Source organism: Anarhichas minor, unplaced genomic scaffold (assembly GCF_050575085.1).
Source record: "Anarhichas minor isolate MPS153535 unplaced genomic scaffold, ASM5057508v1 ptg000018l, whole genome shotgun sequence".
Taxonomy (NCBI): Eukaryota; Metazoa; Chordata; class Actinopteri; order Perciformes; family Anarhichadidae; genus Anarhichas; species Anarhichas minor.
In genome coordinates this window covers 13,202,501-13,217,620 of record NW_027466464.1, presented here as the reverse complement: position 1 = coordinate 13,217,620, position 15,120 = coordinate 13,202,501, and the positions used below count along the sequence as shown (strand labels likewise).

General features: G+C 44.0%; 3 protein-coding genes across 3 annotated transcripts in view; 2 read left to right on the top strand and 1 right to left on the bottom strand.

Moving 5' to 3' along the window:
- Positions 1 to 7,686: 7,686 nt before the first annotated feature.
- On the top strand, positions 7,687 to 12,424 carry LOC142952791 (H(+)/Cl(-) exchange transporter 4-like). The gene is made up of 4 exons (XM_076094734.1): positions 7,687 to 7,867; positions 8,384 to 8,571; positions 8,678 to 8,800; positions 8,872 to 12,424. Exons 1-4 carry the CDS (start codon positions 7,840 to 7,842, stop codon positions 9,022 to 9,024), a joined length of 492 nt encoding a protein of 163 aa, XP_075950849.1. The 5' UTR covers positions 7,687 to 7,839; the 3' UTR covers positions 9,025 to 12,424.
- LOC142952792 (bifunctional epoxide hydrolase 2-like) lies at positions 12,353 to 13,795 on the bottom strand. Its single transcript, XM_076094735.1, has 3 exons — positions 13,128 to 13,795; positions 12,928 to 13,008; positions 12,353 to 12,838 (listed from the first exon to the last, which is right to left on the bottom strand). Exons 1-3 carry the CDS (start codon positions 13,170 to 13,172, stop codon positions 12,692 to 12,694), a joined length of 273 nt encoding a protein of 90 aa, XP_075950850.1. The 5' UTR covers positions 13,173 to 13,795; the 3' UTR covers positions 12,353 to 12,691.
- LOC142953069 (uncharacterized) overlaps positions 12,572 to 15,120 on the top strand; it is a 15,528-nt gene continuing 12,979 nt past the window's right edge. Inside the window, exon 1 of the mRNA XM_076095138.1 lies at positions 12,572 to 14,561. The gene's annotated coding sequence lies outside the window, so the exon portion shown is untranslated. The remainder of the gene's footprint in view (positions 14,562 to 15,120) is intronic.

The following is a 15,120-nucleotide window of genomic DNA, read 5'->3' as shown; positions in this document are numbered from 1 at the left end:
TCAAACGAGCTATTCCTACAATAAACATGACCTAAAGTTAATCTTCTTCTTGACACCTACAACAAACAAGAAGAGAAAGATTAGAGAGAGAGAAAATAGAGGTAGAGAAAGATAGAGGTGGAGAAAACATCAGTCCATGATGTTTAGTCTGCTGCTTCCAATAGCAGACAGAGCTTCGTCACCGGCCTCTCCAGAATGTTGGTCCTGGTTTGAAGTCGCACAGACCGCACCAGCCCCTTTGTATCTGGTCTTGCATCCAAAACTTTCCCCATTATCCAAGATCCTCTTGGAGCTGTGGTGTCCGCAACAAGGACAATGTCTCCAGCAGTGAGGCTTCTTCTTGGCCTTGTCCATTTTTGTCTCTCTTGCAACATAGGTAGGTACTCAGAGATCCATCTCTTCCAAAAGAGTTCAGCCATGTACTGTATTTGCTTCCACCTTTTCCTGCTGTATAGATCACTTTGATCGAATAGTCCTGGTGGCATGATTGGTTTGCCCTTTAACATTAGAATGTGGTTTGGTGTGAGAGCTTCGAGGTCATCTGGGTCATCTGAGACTTTTGTGATGGGTCTGTCATTTAGAATTGCTTCAACCTCACAGAAAATAGTCTGGAGTCCTTCATCGTCCAGAATTTGCTGTTGAAGCACTGAGGTGAGAACACCTTTCACGGAACGAATCAGGCGCTCCCAGATGCCGCCTTGATGGGAAGCTGCTGGTGTGTTAAAGTTCCATTTTATGCCATCCTGGACCAAAGCCCTTTGAATTTTGCCATGATTCAAAACAGCCAGACTTTCCTTCAGCTCTCGGTTGGCTCCAACAAAGTTTGTGCCATTATCAGACCTGATAGTGGAGACTGCACCTCGTCTACAGATGAACCTTCGTACTGCATTTATACAGGAGTCTGTGTCCAGTGTATATGCCACTTCCAAGTGCACAGCACGACTGGTAAGACAGGTGAAAAGCACTCCATATCTCTTCAGAAGACTTCTACCTCTTTTAACATTGATGGGTCCAAAATAGTCAACTCCAACATTTGTAAAAGGAGCTTTATCAGGCAGCACTCTCTCCTCCGGCAAGTCTGCCATCTTCTGTTCACCAAGCTTTCCTCTGTTGCGTCTACAAACAACACAATCAGATATGACTTTCCTGGCAGCAGAGTTTGCATTAATGATCCAGTACTTTTGCCGTGACCTTGACAGCATGTGATTTCTTCCAGCATGTCCCAGCTGATGATGGATATGGCGCAAAATCAGCGTGGATACATGCAGGTCTTTGGACAAAATGACTGGATGTTTGAATTCTGCTGGCAGTGCTGCTTTACTTAGCCGACCACCAACTCTGAGGATTTCATCATCCATTACTGGGTCCAGTTTGTACAGCGGACTTTCTTTGGGGACGTTTTTAAAGCATCCTTTCAGTGAGGCAATTTCAGCTTTGAACTTGTGTCGTTGTACATATTGAATGATTGACTGCTCTGCCTTAGCAAGATCTTCAGGTGTTAGGCTTTGTCCTTTGAGTGTGGCTTTAAAGCTTTGAACTTTTCTTTCCACTTCATGCTCCTGATTCTTCAGATTATCTTTCCTGATGCCTGCAGAAGCACAAAACTCCTTTCTCTTCTGTCCCAATAACAGGAGAAGTTCCTTGACCTTCAGAAACCAAGCGACAGATGTTTTTAGTCTAGTCCAAGATGAAAAATAGTAGATCAGGTGGTTGGTGGCATTTTCCAAATCCTTGATGATAGCATTTACCATTAAGTCCCTTTTGACCTCTGGGTCATCTGCAGAAATCACATCAAGCTTCACATCCAGTTTAGGCCACTCCTTCTTTGAATGATAGAGAAACTCAGGTCCATTTATCCATCTCCTGCTTTTCAGGAAATCCTCAGCTCTCATTCCTCTTGATGCTTCATCTGCTGGATTCTCCTTGGAACCCACATATCTCCACTGATCCACATCTGCTGCTTCTCTGATGAAAGAGGTTCTGTTTGCCACAAAAGTGTGGAATCGTCTGGTTTCACTAGAGATATACTTAAGGACTGTTGTGCTGTCCGTCCAGAAGACCGACTTCTCCAGCTTGAGTTGCAACTCTTTCCGAAGCATTTTATCCACACGAACAGCAAGAACTGCGGCTGTAAGTTCCAGTCGAGGAATTGTGGTCTGCTTTAGTGGAGCAACTCTGGCCTTTCCCAAGAGAAATGCAACATGTACTTTATCATCAGTTTCCAATCTCACATAAGACACAGTTCCATAGCCAACTTGACTGGCATCCGAAAAATGGTGAAGTTGTGCTGTAGCAGGTTCTCCAAAGTCTCTGGGTTTAATACAGCGGTCCACTTTGAACTCAGACATCCTTTTCAGGTCCTCAAGCCAATTAGACCATTGTTCAGAGAAAGACTGGGGAATAGCATCATCCCACCCCAGGTTTCTCCTACAAAGCTCCTGCAGTAACAGCTTGGCTGGCATACTGAATGGGGCTAGAAATCCCAAAGGGTCATAAAGTGAGCTGACCACTGACAAAATGCCTCTTCTGGTGTTTGGCTGTTCTTGTAATGATGTCCTGAACTTGAACTTGTCAGTTTCAATGCACCACTCTAGTCCTAGTGCTCGCTCCATTGGAAGTTGGTCTGTATCCAAATCCAGTTCCACCATTTCTTTTGGTCTTTTGTCCTCAGCGATTGACAGCAGCACTGTGCGGCTGTTGCTGATCCATCTTGAAAGATTGAATCCTCCTTTATGACAGAGAGCATTCAAATCTTTGATCATTTGCAGTGCCTCCTCCTCTGACGCCATGGATTTCAGGCAGTCATCCACATAAAAATTATGTCTGACTGTATTTGTCACTTCTGGAGGGAAATGTTGGACATTATCATCTGCAGTTCTCCTCAAAGCATAATTTGCACAACTTGGTGAGGATACAGCTCCGAACAGATGTACTTTCATCCGATACTCCAGTGGAGACTGTGCAGTGTCACCATCAGACCACCAGAGGAAGCGGAGAAAGTTGATGTGCTTTTCTGAGACATGAACTTGATGAAACATGGCTTGGATGTCGGCCATTACTGCAACGGGCTCTTGCCTAAATCGGACGAGGACTCCAATAAGAGTGTTAGTAAGATCAGGTCCCTGCAAGAGCTGGCAGTTCAGTGATGTCCCTTTAAAAGTTGCTCCACAATCAAAAACAACTCTCAGTTTGCCTTTTCTGGGATGATAGACTCCATGATGAGGGATATACCACACCTCTCCATCACTTTGTTCGAGTTGATCAGCAGGTACCATCTCGGCATATCCTCGAGTTATCATGTTGTTTAGGAATGCGGTGTATTCCTCCTTAAATGGAACATTCTTGACAAATTTTCTTTTCAGGCTTCGGAGGCGCTGTTCTGCAACACAGCGATTGTTAGGCAAGACAGAATGTTCCTGTCTGAAAGGTAAGTCAATACAGTAATGGTCTCCAGTTAATACTGTTGTGTTGCTCATAACATTCATGAACTTGATGTCTTCTCTGGACATTTCAATCTGCTCCTCTGATCTCTCATTAAAGTCATGGTTATACTGTTTAACCAGCATTCCTTGCAGATGTTCCACAGATATTCGGTTGGCTGTTACAGCAGGGCAGCCACTCTTACTCCTACTGCTTCCGCCGCGAAGTGGACCATTAATGACCCAACCAACTCTGGTTCTGACCGCATAAGGTCCTTCATCCTGGCTGTTTATCAGCTCCCAAGGCTCCATCACTTTTGGAGCATCAGTTCCAATTAGTAGCTCAACACTTGCGTCAATGTCGTGGAGCTTAACATCCTTGAGATAAGACCATTGATCAAGATCCTCCTCTCGTGGAACGTTGAGTATAGAAACAGGCATGCTCTTTTGAGTTAGAACATCAGGTAACTCAATGAAATCATTTGTGCTCATACCAGACACTTCAAGACCTGACAGAATATGTGCATTTACAATCTTCTTTTGACTCATTGTTCTCAGCAGAATACTGGTCTTTTTACCCTTCAAGTTCAGTTTTCTTGCCAAGTTCTCTGTACAGAATGTGCCGGAACTCCCTGGATCCAAGAAGGCATATGTCTGCACCGTTTTGTTACCCCTCTGGCTCTTGATTTTGACAGCGACAATAGAAAAGATGGAATTATCTTCATAACCAGCCCCAATATGGCCGCAGGTCTGAGTCATGGTGGTTGAGACACTTGGAGGGCTCACAGACTGTTGGGCTTGTTGAAAGGTTGTTCTTTTATCTTGCCACTCTATGTGAAGGACTCCTGGGTGCTTTTGGTGACACACATTGCAATCCAAACGACTCCTGCAGTCTTTGCTTGTGTGGCCTACTTTCAGGCAACCAAAACAAATACCCTGTTCCTTGATAAAGTTTATTTTATCACGATGTCCTTTCACTTTAAACTGTGAGCATTTATCCAATGAGTGACAACTTTGTGTACAAAACAGACAGTTGTTAGAGGAAGACTTAGTCTTGTTTCCTGTGTACTGAGTGATGACTCCTTCTTTTACTGCAGTAACGTTGGTGGCAAAGCTGCTTCCTTTTTTCCTTTGCTTCAAGTGACTAACGTTGGGGACCTTCAAGTTGGTAGGTTGAGAGTCCTGAATGTTGCCAAAAAGTGGATCTGAGGCAATTCTGACTTGTTTTTCAATGAAAGCAACAAGATCCTTAAACAGTGCTCTCTGGCCACTTCGCTCTTGCAGATCACAAGCAACATTTCTCCACCGTTCCCTTAATTTATAAGGAAGTTTCAAGATGATGCTCCTCATATTAGATGGTAGGTCCAGTTCCTTCATATGCATCATTTGCTCTGTTAGATTTGAGCATCCTCGAAGAAACAGGGAAAAAGATTGCAATGCTTTAATATCTTCACTTTTAACAGGCGTCCAGCTGAGAATCTTTTCCATATACGCAGATGCAATTTTGTATTCGTTTCCAAAGTGCTCTGCTAGAAGATTTTTGGCTCGGTGGTATCCCTGATCTGAAGGTAGATGTTGACAACTGCACACCAAGTCTCTTGGTTGCCCCCTGGTGTATTGTTCGAGAAAGTGTAAACAGTCACTCCAATTAGTTGTCTTCTCCTCCACTCCATTTTCAAAAGCTCTGATGAAAGACCTGTACTGAAGAGGGTCTCCATCAAACACAGGAATATTTCTTACAGGAAGGACAGAGCACAGATTTTGCTGGACCAGCAGAGCAGCGATGTCATTTTGTCTTTGCATCACATTTACAATGTCATTCTGATGGGGTTGAGATTGCACAAGTCCTGCTTGATTTTCATTCACAGTTTGTGTTGCTTGAACTGGAGCATCAGTCTTTAATAGCATCTCATCAATTTGTGTGTTTGACCTTTGTTTAGGCCTAACAACTTGTGGTTGTGTTATGGGATCAGACACAGAAATAGCATCCACTTTAACAGGAACAAAGGTGTAGGCATGGGGATTCAATTGTCTTGCTTCTTTGGATTTGTTCCTTTCAAAATAAGAGTTCATTCTGTCCGAACATTTTGAGCCACGCTGGGATGAATTGATTTCCAAGACATGAAGCTTTGCATTTGTAGCTGCCAATTCCGTTTCAAGTTCCAATTGTTCCTTTTCTCTCTTCAACTTATCAGTTTCTTTCTTCAACTTTTCCTTTTCTCTCTCCAACATTTCCTCTTGAGCTTCTATTAAATGTTTCCTTTTTAGAGCAGCAACACGCTCCGTCAGTGCTGCCTTGTCGGCCTCAGCTCTAATGCGTGCAGATGATGTTGATGAAATCCGTGATAGCTGGGAATGTGTCTTTACAGATGTCCTCTTTACACTTGACACATTAGAAGCACTATCTTCAGGGTTTATTTCATCTGCAACACTTTGGTTGTCGAGAGAGTCTTTATTTGGCTGCACATATGGGTGACCCATTTCAGACAGCCAGCTGTTTACCTTTTCAGTGAAGTCACAGAACATTGTCATTTTTTCTTTGAAGTACTGATTTTGCCTTGTAACTTCATCTTGAGGTAAAGGTAAGCTCACAAAAGATGTATGCATGTCATTTGCATCTTGGTAACACTTGATGAACGTAGAAAGCTCAGCATTCACTGAATTTACATTTTCATTGGAAGTCATTAATGCACTTATGTTTCTCAAACACTTTTTGGCTTGTTTGCATTTTGCAGTCCTTTTTTGCTGGTACATTTCCGTGTAGAACTCCAAGCCTTTAGAAGTCATTTTAATGTCTCTTCTTGCTGAAGGCGTTTCAACATCCTTCGACTGAACGTCAGACATTTTGAACACTTCTTCCAAACTGCTTGTCGCACATCAATCAAATCCGTCGGACGTGAATGCAGGTAAAGTGCAGCAAAAAACAGCAAAGGTGCTAACAGGCCGATCAGGTCCAATTCACCACACACACACTGAAGTCGGGTTTTTTAATGAATGAAAGCCGCCGATAGTGGTGCGCGGGTGTTGCGCAATGTTCATTTGTAGCGATTCAACGCAGTCAGGTTTAAACATCCAGAAGCATGTACATCACTGTGAATACGGACTTTTAAACTCCACTCGTTTCACCGTCTTCCTATACGGCAGTCGTATCACGTACCCGTTTCTTCTGAGATGTTTCAGCGCTTTGTTGATCCGCTCCAAAGCAGTTGTCCCGCTGACGTTGAATCCAAGAGTGATGAATGAAACAATCCTCTTTGATCATCCATACGAAATCCAAAACGATCCAATGTCCAACGATGAGGGATCGGTCCTTTGAGTCCAAGGGCGTAGTTTTTACTTTATGTAGTGGCCATTTGTCGACTTCATCCAACTTAAACAAACAATACTCAAACGCCACTGATGCACCGTGGTCGGTATTTTTACGCAGCCAGAAGAGAGTGGATTGTCCATGCAGGATTCCGATTTTTGTGTTTATTGAATAAAGCAAACAAACGAACAAACAAACGAACTAACAAAACTCCTGTCGTGCTGTCTCTCCTGTGATGTGATATGCTGGTAAAAACTATACGCCCACCCCGGTGCATGCTGGTCCTATCCTTCTACTCATATATATAGCAACAGGTGCCCACAGTAATTACCCAAAAAACAATATAACTAAACAAATTGCTATTAAAGAGAAAAATAATCTTAATATACAAAACATCTACAATAATTAAACAATACTACTTATAAATGAAATAACAAAATACAATATCAAATAAATAGCTCCAACAGTACTGTATACAGTACTACATATCAGAGGTACATATTGTACTTTATACTGTACTACACCTCAGAAGTACATATAGTACTTTATACTGTACTACACCACAGAAGTACATATTGTACTTTATACTGTACAACACCTCAGAGGTACATGTTGTACTTTATACTGTACTACATCTCAGAGGTACATATTGTACTTTATACTGTACTACATATCAGAGGTACATATAGTACTTTATACTGTACTACATATCAGAGGTACATATTGTACTTTATACTGTACTACATCTCAGAGGTACATATTGCACTTTATACTGTACTACAGCTCAGAGGTATATATAGTACTTTATACTGTACTACATATCAGAGGTACATATTGTACTTTATACTGTACTACAGCTCAGAGGTACATAGTAAATGATCTGAGTAGTTCTTCTACCTCTGTCCATCACACCATCTTTACAATAGACGATCTACAACGTCAGCGTGAGGCTGAACAGGTGCATTGTGGGAAAAGCAGTCTATGACGCCGTCTGTTTATTTCTTGACGTTTAACGCCTCTTTTCTCTGTATATTTAAGCTAAAATGTGAAACGTAGCCGACATTAAACACGGTACTAGTTCAAAGGACACATTCTCCACCTGTAGTCGTCAGGATGGACTGTAACATGGAGCCTGGTGACGGTAAGAAGACGACTTTATGGAGCTAACTGACGGATATAGCGTTAGCTTTACATGCTAACACAGCTAGCCGTGTCTGCAGCGTTCAGCTGTGTCTTCTTCTGCAGCTGTTGTGTTGTTCATGAACCGTGAGACTGTTTAAAGCTGCTGTTCAGCATCAGTGTCACGCTGCAGAGTTGTGCTCCGACGGTGGCTTCCATTGTTATTTATTATTTAATTACAAGAAACATAAACAACAACAAGAGGACGACAAGTGGGCGTGGCAAGCAGTGCCACGCCCACAGAGGAGATGAACGGAGCTGGAAACTTGATGGATTTCCTGGACGAGCCTTTTCCTGACGTGGGCACGTATGAAGACTTCCACACCATCGACTGGCTGAGGGAGAAGTCCAGAGACACGGGACCAGGACCAGGACCAGGACCAGGACCAGAGTCAGGAGGGACCAGGACGCGGAACGTTCCCCAACAGATTCCTCTCAAAACATCACGTCTCACTGGGGAACGTTGTGTCTTCTGCAGGCACGCTGGCCGGAGTGATCGACCTGGCGGTGGACTGGATGACCGACCTGAAGGAAGGCGTGTGTCTGACGGCCTTCTATTACAGCCACGAGCAGCGCTGCCGGACGTCCAACGAGACGACTTTGGACGACCGGGACGAGTGTCCTCAGTGGCAGAAATGGGCCGAGCTGATGACGGGCCACGCCGAGGTCAGACCGCGGGAACACGAGGAAGCACACGTTTGTAGAGAAGTCTCACTGTGGAGCAGCGTTTGACGGGCGGAGAGAGGATCGATGTGTGTTTGGTCTCTTTCAGGGAGCGGGGGCGTACGTGTTGAACTACTTCCTGTACGTTCTGTGGGCGCTGCTGTTCTCCTTCCTGGCGGTGTCGCTGGTGCGAGTGTTCGCTCCGTACGCCTGCGGTTCAGGAATCCCAGAGGTGAGAGAAGCGCTGACGACGGGTCACGCAGCTCTCCGACAGGCTCCAACAGTTGTGTGTTTGTTTTGCAGATCAAGACGATCCTCAGCGGCTTCATCATCCGGGGCTACTTGGGGAAATGGACCCTGCTGATCAAGACGGTCACCCTGGTTCTGGCGGTGTCGTCGGGCCTCAGCCAGAGGGCCCTCTTATATCTAACATTTAACAGAACTTGTTTAACTTAAAGCGTCGTTCAAATGTTGACTTTAAAGAGAAGCCAGATGAGCATCATTGAGGCTGTTTGTGTTTCAGATGGAGAGGATCTACGAGCACATCATGCCGGCCTGGAAGAAGCTGTTTAAGGAGAAGAAGCTGTGAACACTTCTCCTTGTGACCACAGGAGGGCGACACTGTGCAGGAGTCCAAGAAGATGGTTATGAGATGAAGAGATCATATTTAGGGCCCGAGCGACCGACAACGTCGGGCCTGCGAAGGCCCTATTGATATTGTAAGGGGTATTATTCTTCTGATTTTTATTTTTCTGGGGATGGAGCTTGTAGGGGTACTTGCCATCCATGAAAACTCACCAATTTTGCACCCCTGTCAGGTCTGGTGTAGATTAATTTGCATATTTGTGTGTAAAAAAAATGGCTCTCTAGCGCCCCCTACAAATCGGACCGGCGACGCCCCTCGGCCAGTATGTCCGATTTACTTGAAATTCTACACACATGTCCAAATCCGCCAGATCTAAAAAAAAGCCTCTCAGACCCCTAAGCTCCGCCTACTTAGATTTTCCGCCATATTGAATTTAGTGAAAAACCCATTTGTGCAAGCTGCTCCTACATGCTAGTTCCGATTGCTACCAAATTTGATGTGTATACTTATTGGATCTAGATCAGGGGTCGGGAACCTATGGCTCGCGAGCCAGGTGTGGCTCTTTTGATGATTGCATCTGGCTCGCAGATTTCGGCTTTTCAGATAAAACATAAAATATTATCACTTGTTTTAATCCATCCATCGATTTTCCACTGCTCATGTCCTGTTCAGGGCTGCAGTTGGCTGCAGGAGCAATTGTCCATTATTTTTATTGGATGATAATAGCTGACGTTGGCCGTTGCTGGGTAAACAGGTAAACGCCCCCTTTTGACTCAGTGTTCTCGGTCGTTAGCTCAAAGCTAACCCTTCGACGAAGAAGATGGCGAAAAGAAAAAAGGATGAGGAGTATCGTACATTTCAGGACGAATGGACTGAAGAATTTGCCTTTGTGGAGAGAGCAGGTTCTGCGGTGTGCTTAATTTGCAATGACAAAATTGCATCGATGAAACGGTCGAATGTAAAGCGGCAGAAGTCGCATTAATTGTGAGTATTACAACAACATTATTAAAAACAATAAATTCAGAGGCTTATTATACTCACATTTAGTTGAATTCAGTCTTAAAATATATTATATGGCTCTCACTGAAATAAATTTCCAAATATTTTGCTTTCATGGCTCTCTGAGTCAAAAAGGTTCCCGACCCCTGATCTAGATCATCATAATTTAGCAAAAGCTTTTTGATAGCTCTTAGTGTTTATAAGATATGAACCAATAAACTTCTTAGGGGCGTGGTTTAATATCAATACACATAACTTCTCAACCGTTTGTCCTAAAATTACAATATTTGCAGCATCGCATCCTGTAACATACCCTGAGAATTGTTTTGCATTCACCCACTAGGGGGCGCTACAGTAAACCCACGAAGTTGTGCTTTTTGTCACTTTTTGCAGATTTCAGCCTTCGTATTTTAACGAACTCCTAGAGAATTTATGCGATCAACATCTCCTTTGGTCAGGATGCTCTTAAGACCTTTGTGATTAAAAGTTGTCAAAATCGACAGTTTTCGTCGTAGAACCTGGACGTGGCGTGGCGGCCATTTTGCCTCATTGTTTATGAAAATACAAGTTGTTATAACTCAAAGGTACATTATCCAATCTGCACAAAAATTCTTATACATGATGCTACTTCAAGTTTGAACATACTTCAGTTGAAAAAACCTCAATAACTCATAGCGCCTCCTACTGGCTAAAGGAAATGTCAAATTTTATACTTTTATTTACACCTCCTAGCCAGGTGACCTGACGAGTCAAATTTGGTAAGGATAGCCTTAAGACATTGATGATAAATCTCCATAAATATTGTGCATTTCGTTGAACGCTGTTGCCGTGGCGACGCATCGTTCACCATGAAAAAGGAAGCTGATGGTTTAGTGGGTTGGGATGCTCAAAAACTCATGGAACTTTGTACATGTGTCATAGGTCATAGGAAGAAATAGTGTATATGGGTTTTGGGCTTGGCTGTTTTAAATTGCCTCTATAGCGCCCCCTACAATATTTCAAAACAGCAGCCCCAGCGCTACGTTTGAGCTACATGTATAAAACTTAGTAGGCAGATGTATCCTATGGAGACTTAAATATAAGTCTCTTGGCACCATGCTCTAAACCCTACCGGAAGTCGTCCAGTTTCATTTATGTGTCATTTTTCAATAGATTTTGGCCTATTTCTAGTCGCTATACTTTAATGAACTCCTCCTAGGGACTTCATCAGATCCACTTTAAATCTTGTCAGTACAATGTCAAGACCGTTGTGATTAAAAGTTATCAAAAGCTTTACGTTTGACAGAATCGTTTAGCCGTAGCGGGCGGCTACTTTACGTGATTCCCCATGAAAAAAGCTGATGTAACTCAGCTGGACTTGTTCCAAACAGTCCCAAACTTCACATGCTTGATAACACTCATGGCCTGATGATGTCTCAAGCTCATTTTCACTTATACTCACAGCACCACCTGCTGGCCAAAGGAAATCTGCGTTTTGTGACAAACACCTCCGATTTACATTACTTTTACACCATGTCATTTACACTTGACACAGAGCAACAAAATGCATGTTTGGACGCGTTCTGTAGCGCCAGGCAGCGGATACAGGGAGCATCGGACTACTTGCAAAGCATAATTTCCAGCATCAGGCGGTCCCCGCGGGATTAAAAACGTCTCGCTCGCAGACGCGCCGTCCGACGGTCGCAGATGTTCTCGGACGCGCAGGCCGGAGTCCCTCCGGCACCCCCGATGCGCTGCAGATTGCGAGGGCCCGTTCATCGCTGCTCGCAGCTTTAATTGGGTTTTTTTCTTGAAATATTGTCTAATATTACAGACATTTAATCTAAATGTCTACTTTGACTTTTTAATATATTTTTTCCACGATTGTTTAGCATGAAGTCATAACATTTTGAAATATTAGTCATGTTTTAGAGAAAAGTTCATACTATTTACATGAACATTTAAGTCTCAAGATAAACTATAATATAAAATATGTTGTCAAACATTTTGACTTTTTCCTCAAAATATTTAGACTCTGTCCGTGTGCTGCATATTTAATCAACGTGTCTTTTACCAAAGATAAATGCTACATAATGCTAAGCTAATAAACAGAAGCTACAGCTCACCATCAAACGCTTCATGACGTCGTTGTTTCAGTAGAAGTTCACACAAACCTTCATCTTTGTTTGCAGACCGATGGAATGTCTCCAGAATCAAACAAAGAGTTTAACAGAGTTTTATTGTCACAGTTGTCAAATCTCCACTTTACAAATAAAGTGATCTTGGAGCCGTGTTCTGTGTTTCTCTCATTTAGTTTGTCAGAATCCACCATGTGAGTCCTTCTGGTCCGTGTCTCGTGTGTTCATGTCGTCTCCTCCACATCTAAACATCTGAAGTTCATATCTGACTTATTGATGATTCTTTCCTTTAAAGATCACATGAATGGTTCATTTGTCTGATCGACAGTCTAAAGCAGCTCAACGTAGCATTCACAATGATTTATGTTCTTTCTGATATGTTTATGACTTCATATCATCATGGTGTCTGGCTCCGCCCCCCTCACAGTTTGGGGGCCACGTTGAGGCCTCCGGCCTCCTTCAGGGCTCCATTGAGCCATGAGATCAGGATGCTGTTGGTCTCCTCCGGCCTCTCCATCTGAGTCCAGTGTCCACACTCCTCCAGGTGGGCTCTGCTCAGGTTCAGCATCTGCAGTCATTTACAATAATCCATATTTAATATAATCTACCATCACAACGGTGGGATTAGTAGTTCTTTGGGGGGTTTGTTTTGCTCACCTTGTCCTCCATTCCTTTGGAGAAGGCCGGCAGCAGCACCTGGTCTTTACCGGCCGTCACCATCAGAGTCGGCATCAGCAGCTGACACACACACACACACACACACACACACACACACACACACACACACACGTGTATTTATATGTACATGTATTCATATATGTATTGCCTGTGTGTGTGTGTGTGTGTGTGAGACGAACCTTCTCAGCGGGACGAGAACACGTCCACCTCCAGTTGGCCTCCATGTTCCGGTACCAGTTCAACGGCCTCCTGTGGAGCAGAGCAGCAGAAGGACTCGCTGTGAAGACACGTGAAGGTCTCTGCACCACAACTCTCACACCGAGTCCCTTTGTGGGACAACATGTCCACGACAACTCTCACACCGAGTCCCTTTGTGGGACAACATGTCCACCACAACTCTTCATCTTTGAGGACTTTGAGGTTGAGGACTTGATCATCACAGCTTGAGCCACAACACAGAGAGCAGCGCGGGGACGAGCTTCGGGGAGCTGCAGAGTCGGGCGATAATTCTGCGGCCACACAAGACACAACTGGGACCCAAGGACGGCCACTACTACAAAGCTTGAGAAGCGCAAAACGTTGTGAAAAGGTGATGAATGCGATCAGAGACTATTTCCCTCTCCTGCTTGTTGTTGTGGCGGTGGTGACGGACATGGTCGCTAACGATTGTAGCATGTCAGCTACAATCAGGCTGTACCCGGGCCCCAGCGGCAGCGTGCCAGCCACCACTGGGTTGGTCCCAGGCCCCAGCAGCAGACGACGACGACGACAACAGGAGCAGCTAACACCATCAGTGCCGGGTCTGTTAGCGGCGGCTCGTCCGCAGCCTGGATCCACTGTGATATATAAACCTGTGATATATCAGTCTGTGATGTGTCTGCCTCTGTGTGAGGCTCTTGAGGAGAGACTTTGCCCTCTGAACAGACTCACTCAGCCGGTCCGCCCACTTGTCCTGCACGCTCCCATGTTGAGACAGAACTGGGACAAAGGGACACCTGTGTGTGGTGGGGACGTGCACGTACGTGAACGTCTTCATGTTATCAGTAACACGAGGAAGGCGTGTGAGGGAAACTGTTACTGTGTTCAAGTTGTACACATGAACCCTCATGAAGAGCAGAAAGACCCTCTTTACTGTTTGACCTGTTTCCACAGACCTCCATGCAGAGCTTATCATGTAGATATATATATATATATATATATATATATATATACATAAATATACATGTTGGTTGTTTTAGTTCATATGGAGATCACAGACTCTTTCAGTCAGCAGAGAACTGAAGGAACATGTGCGTCATTTATAACAGTAGAGATTAATGAATAAACACAAAACTAAAGCCAATAATAACTGGAAGATAACTTCTGGTTTGGATCGTGGTTCAGAGTCTGGAGTTCATCTCTCAGCTTGTTGTCTGCTGGTCAACAGCGACACCTTGTGGCCTCTTGTGGCCTCTTGCAGCATGGGGAGTGTCTGAGGAAGTGAAAGTAAAGACGGAGCAGGAAACGTTCAGACATCGTGCATGAAGGCTGTTGGGTTCGGACCCGCGGACACAGAGAGAAACCCAGTCCACCTCCCCGGGGATGAGAGGCTCCCACTGGGCCACACAGGAGAGGTAACTGCTCATGGACTGTTGTTGTAGAGCGCGTTTCTAGTGAGGAAGAAGAGAAGAACCGTGTTTTTAAAGGGAGAGCAAGAGGAACAGACCACAGAGATCTACTCTGTTGTTACTACGTGGCATTGTCCAAAGACTCATCATGTTAGATAATAAACCTGTGATGATGACAATGTTTAGAAATATGTCCGTGTCCTTGTTTCAGTAGCTCATGTAAAGCTCTTTATTTCAGATTTAGGACTGTTTGAGTTCACTGACGTCACTTTGACAAAACTGCGCTCAACTCAGCAGACACGTGACTGTTAGTGCGCCTATAAGGACTTTGCAAAGTTAGCGGAAAGATTAACGTCAGACAACATCCGGTTTCCAAAATAAGATGTCAACTAAGCGTATATACAAATTGCACATGTGGAAATAAGATTAAATGAATTATAGTAACATTAGGTATAAAACAAGTTACCTGCATCTCGTGAGTTAAAGTAAAAATACAACTAAATTGTGGATGAAGTCTCTTTATTCTTTGATTTGAGGGTTGCTGGAAAGATGAAAGATGTTCTCT

Coding starts and splice junctions, on each gene's coding strand:
- LOC142952791 (XM_076094734.1), top strand. CDS start 7,840: ATGGACTGTAACATGGAGCCTGGTGACG. Junction 7,868..8,383: donor TAACATGGAGCCTGGTGACG/GTAAGAAGACGA, acceptor TGTCTTCTGCAG/GCACGCTGGCCGGAGTGATC. Junction 8,572..8,677: donor TGATGACGGGCCACGCCGAG/GTCAGACCGCGG, acceptor GGTCTCTTTCAG/GGAGCGGGGGCGTACGTGTT.
- LOC142952792 (XM_076094735.1), bottom strand. CDS start 13,172: ATGGAGGCCAACTGGAGGTGGACGTGTTCTCGTCCCGCTGAGAAG. Junction 13,009..13,127: donor GTTCTCGTCCCGCTGAGAAG/GTTCGTCTCACA, acceptor TGTGTGTGTCAG/CTGCTGATGCCGACTCTGAT. Junction 12,839..12,927: donor CCAAAGGAATGGAGGACAAG/GTGAGCAAAACA, acceptor AAATGACTGCAG/ATGCTGAACCTGAGCAGAGC.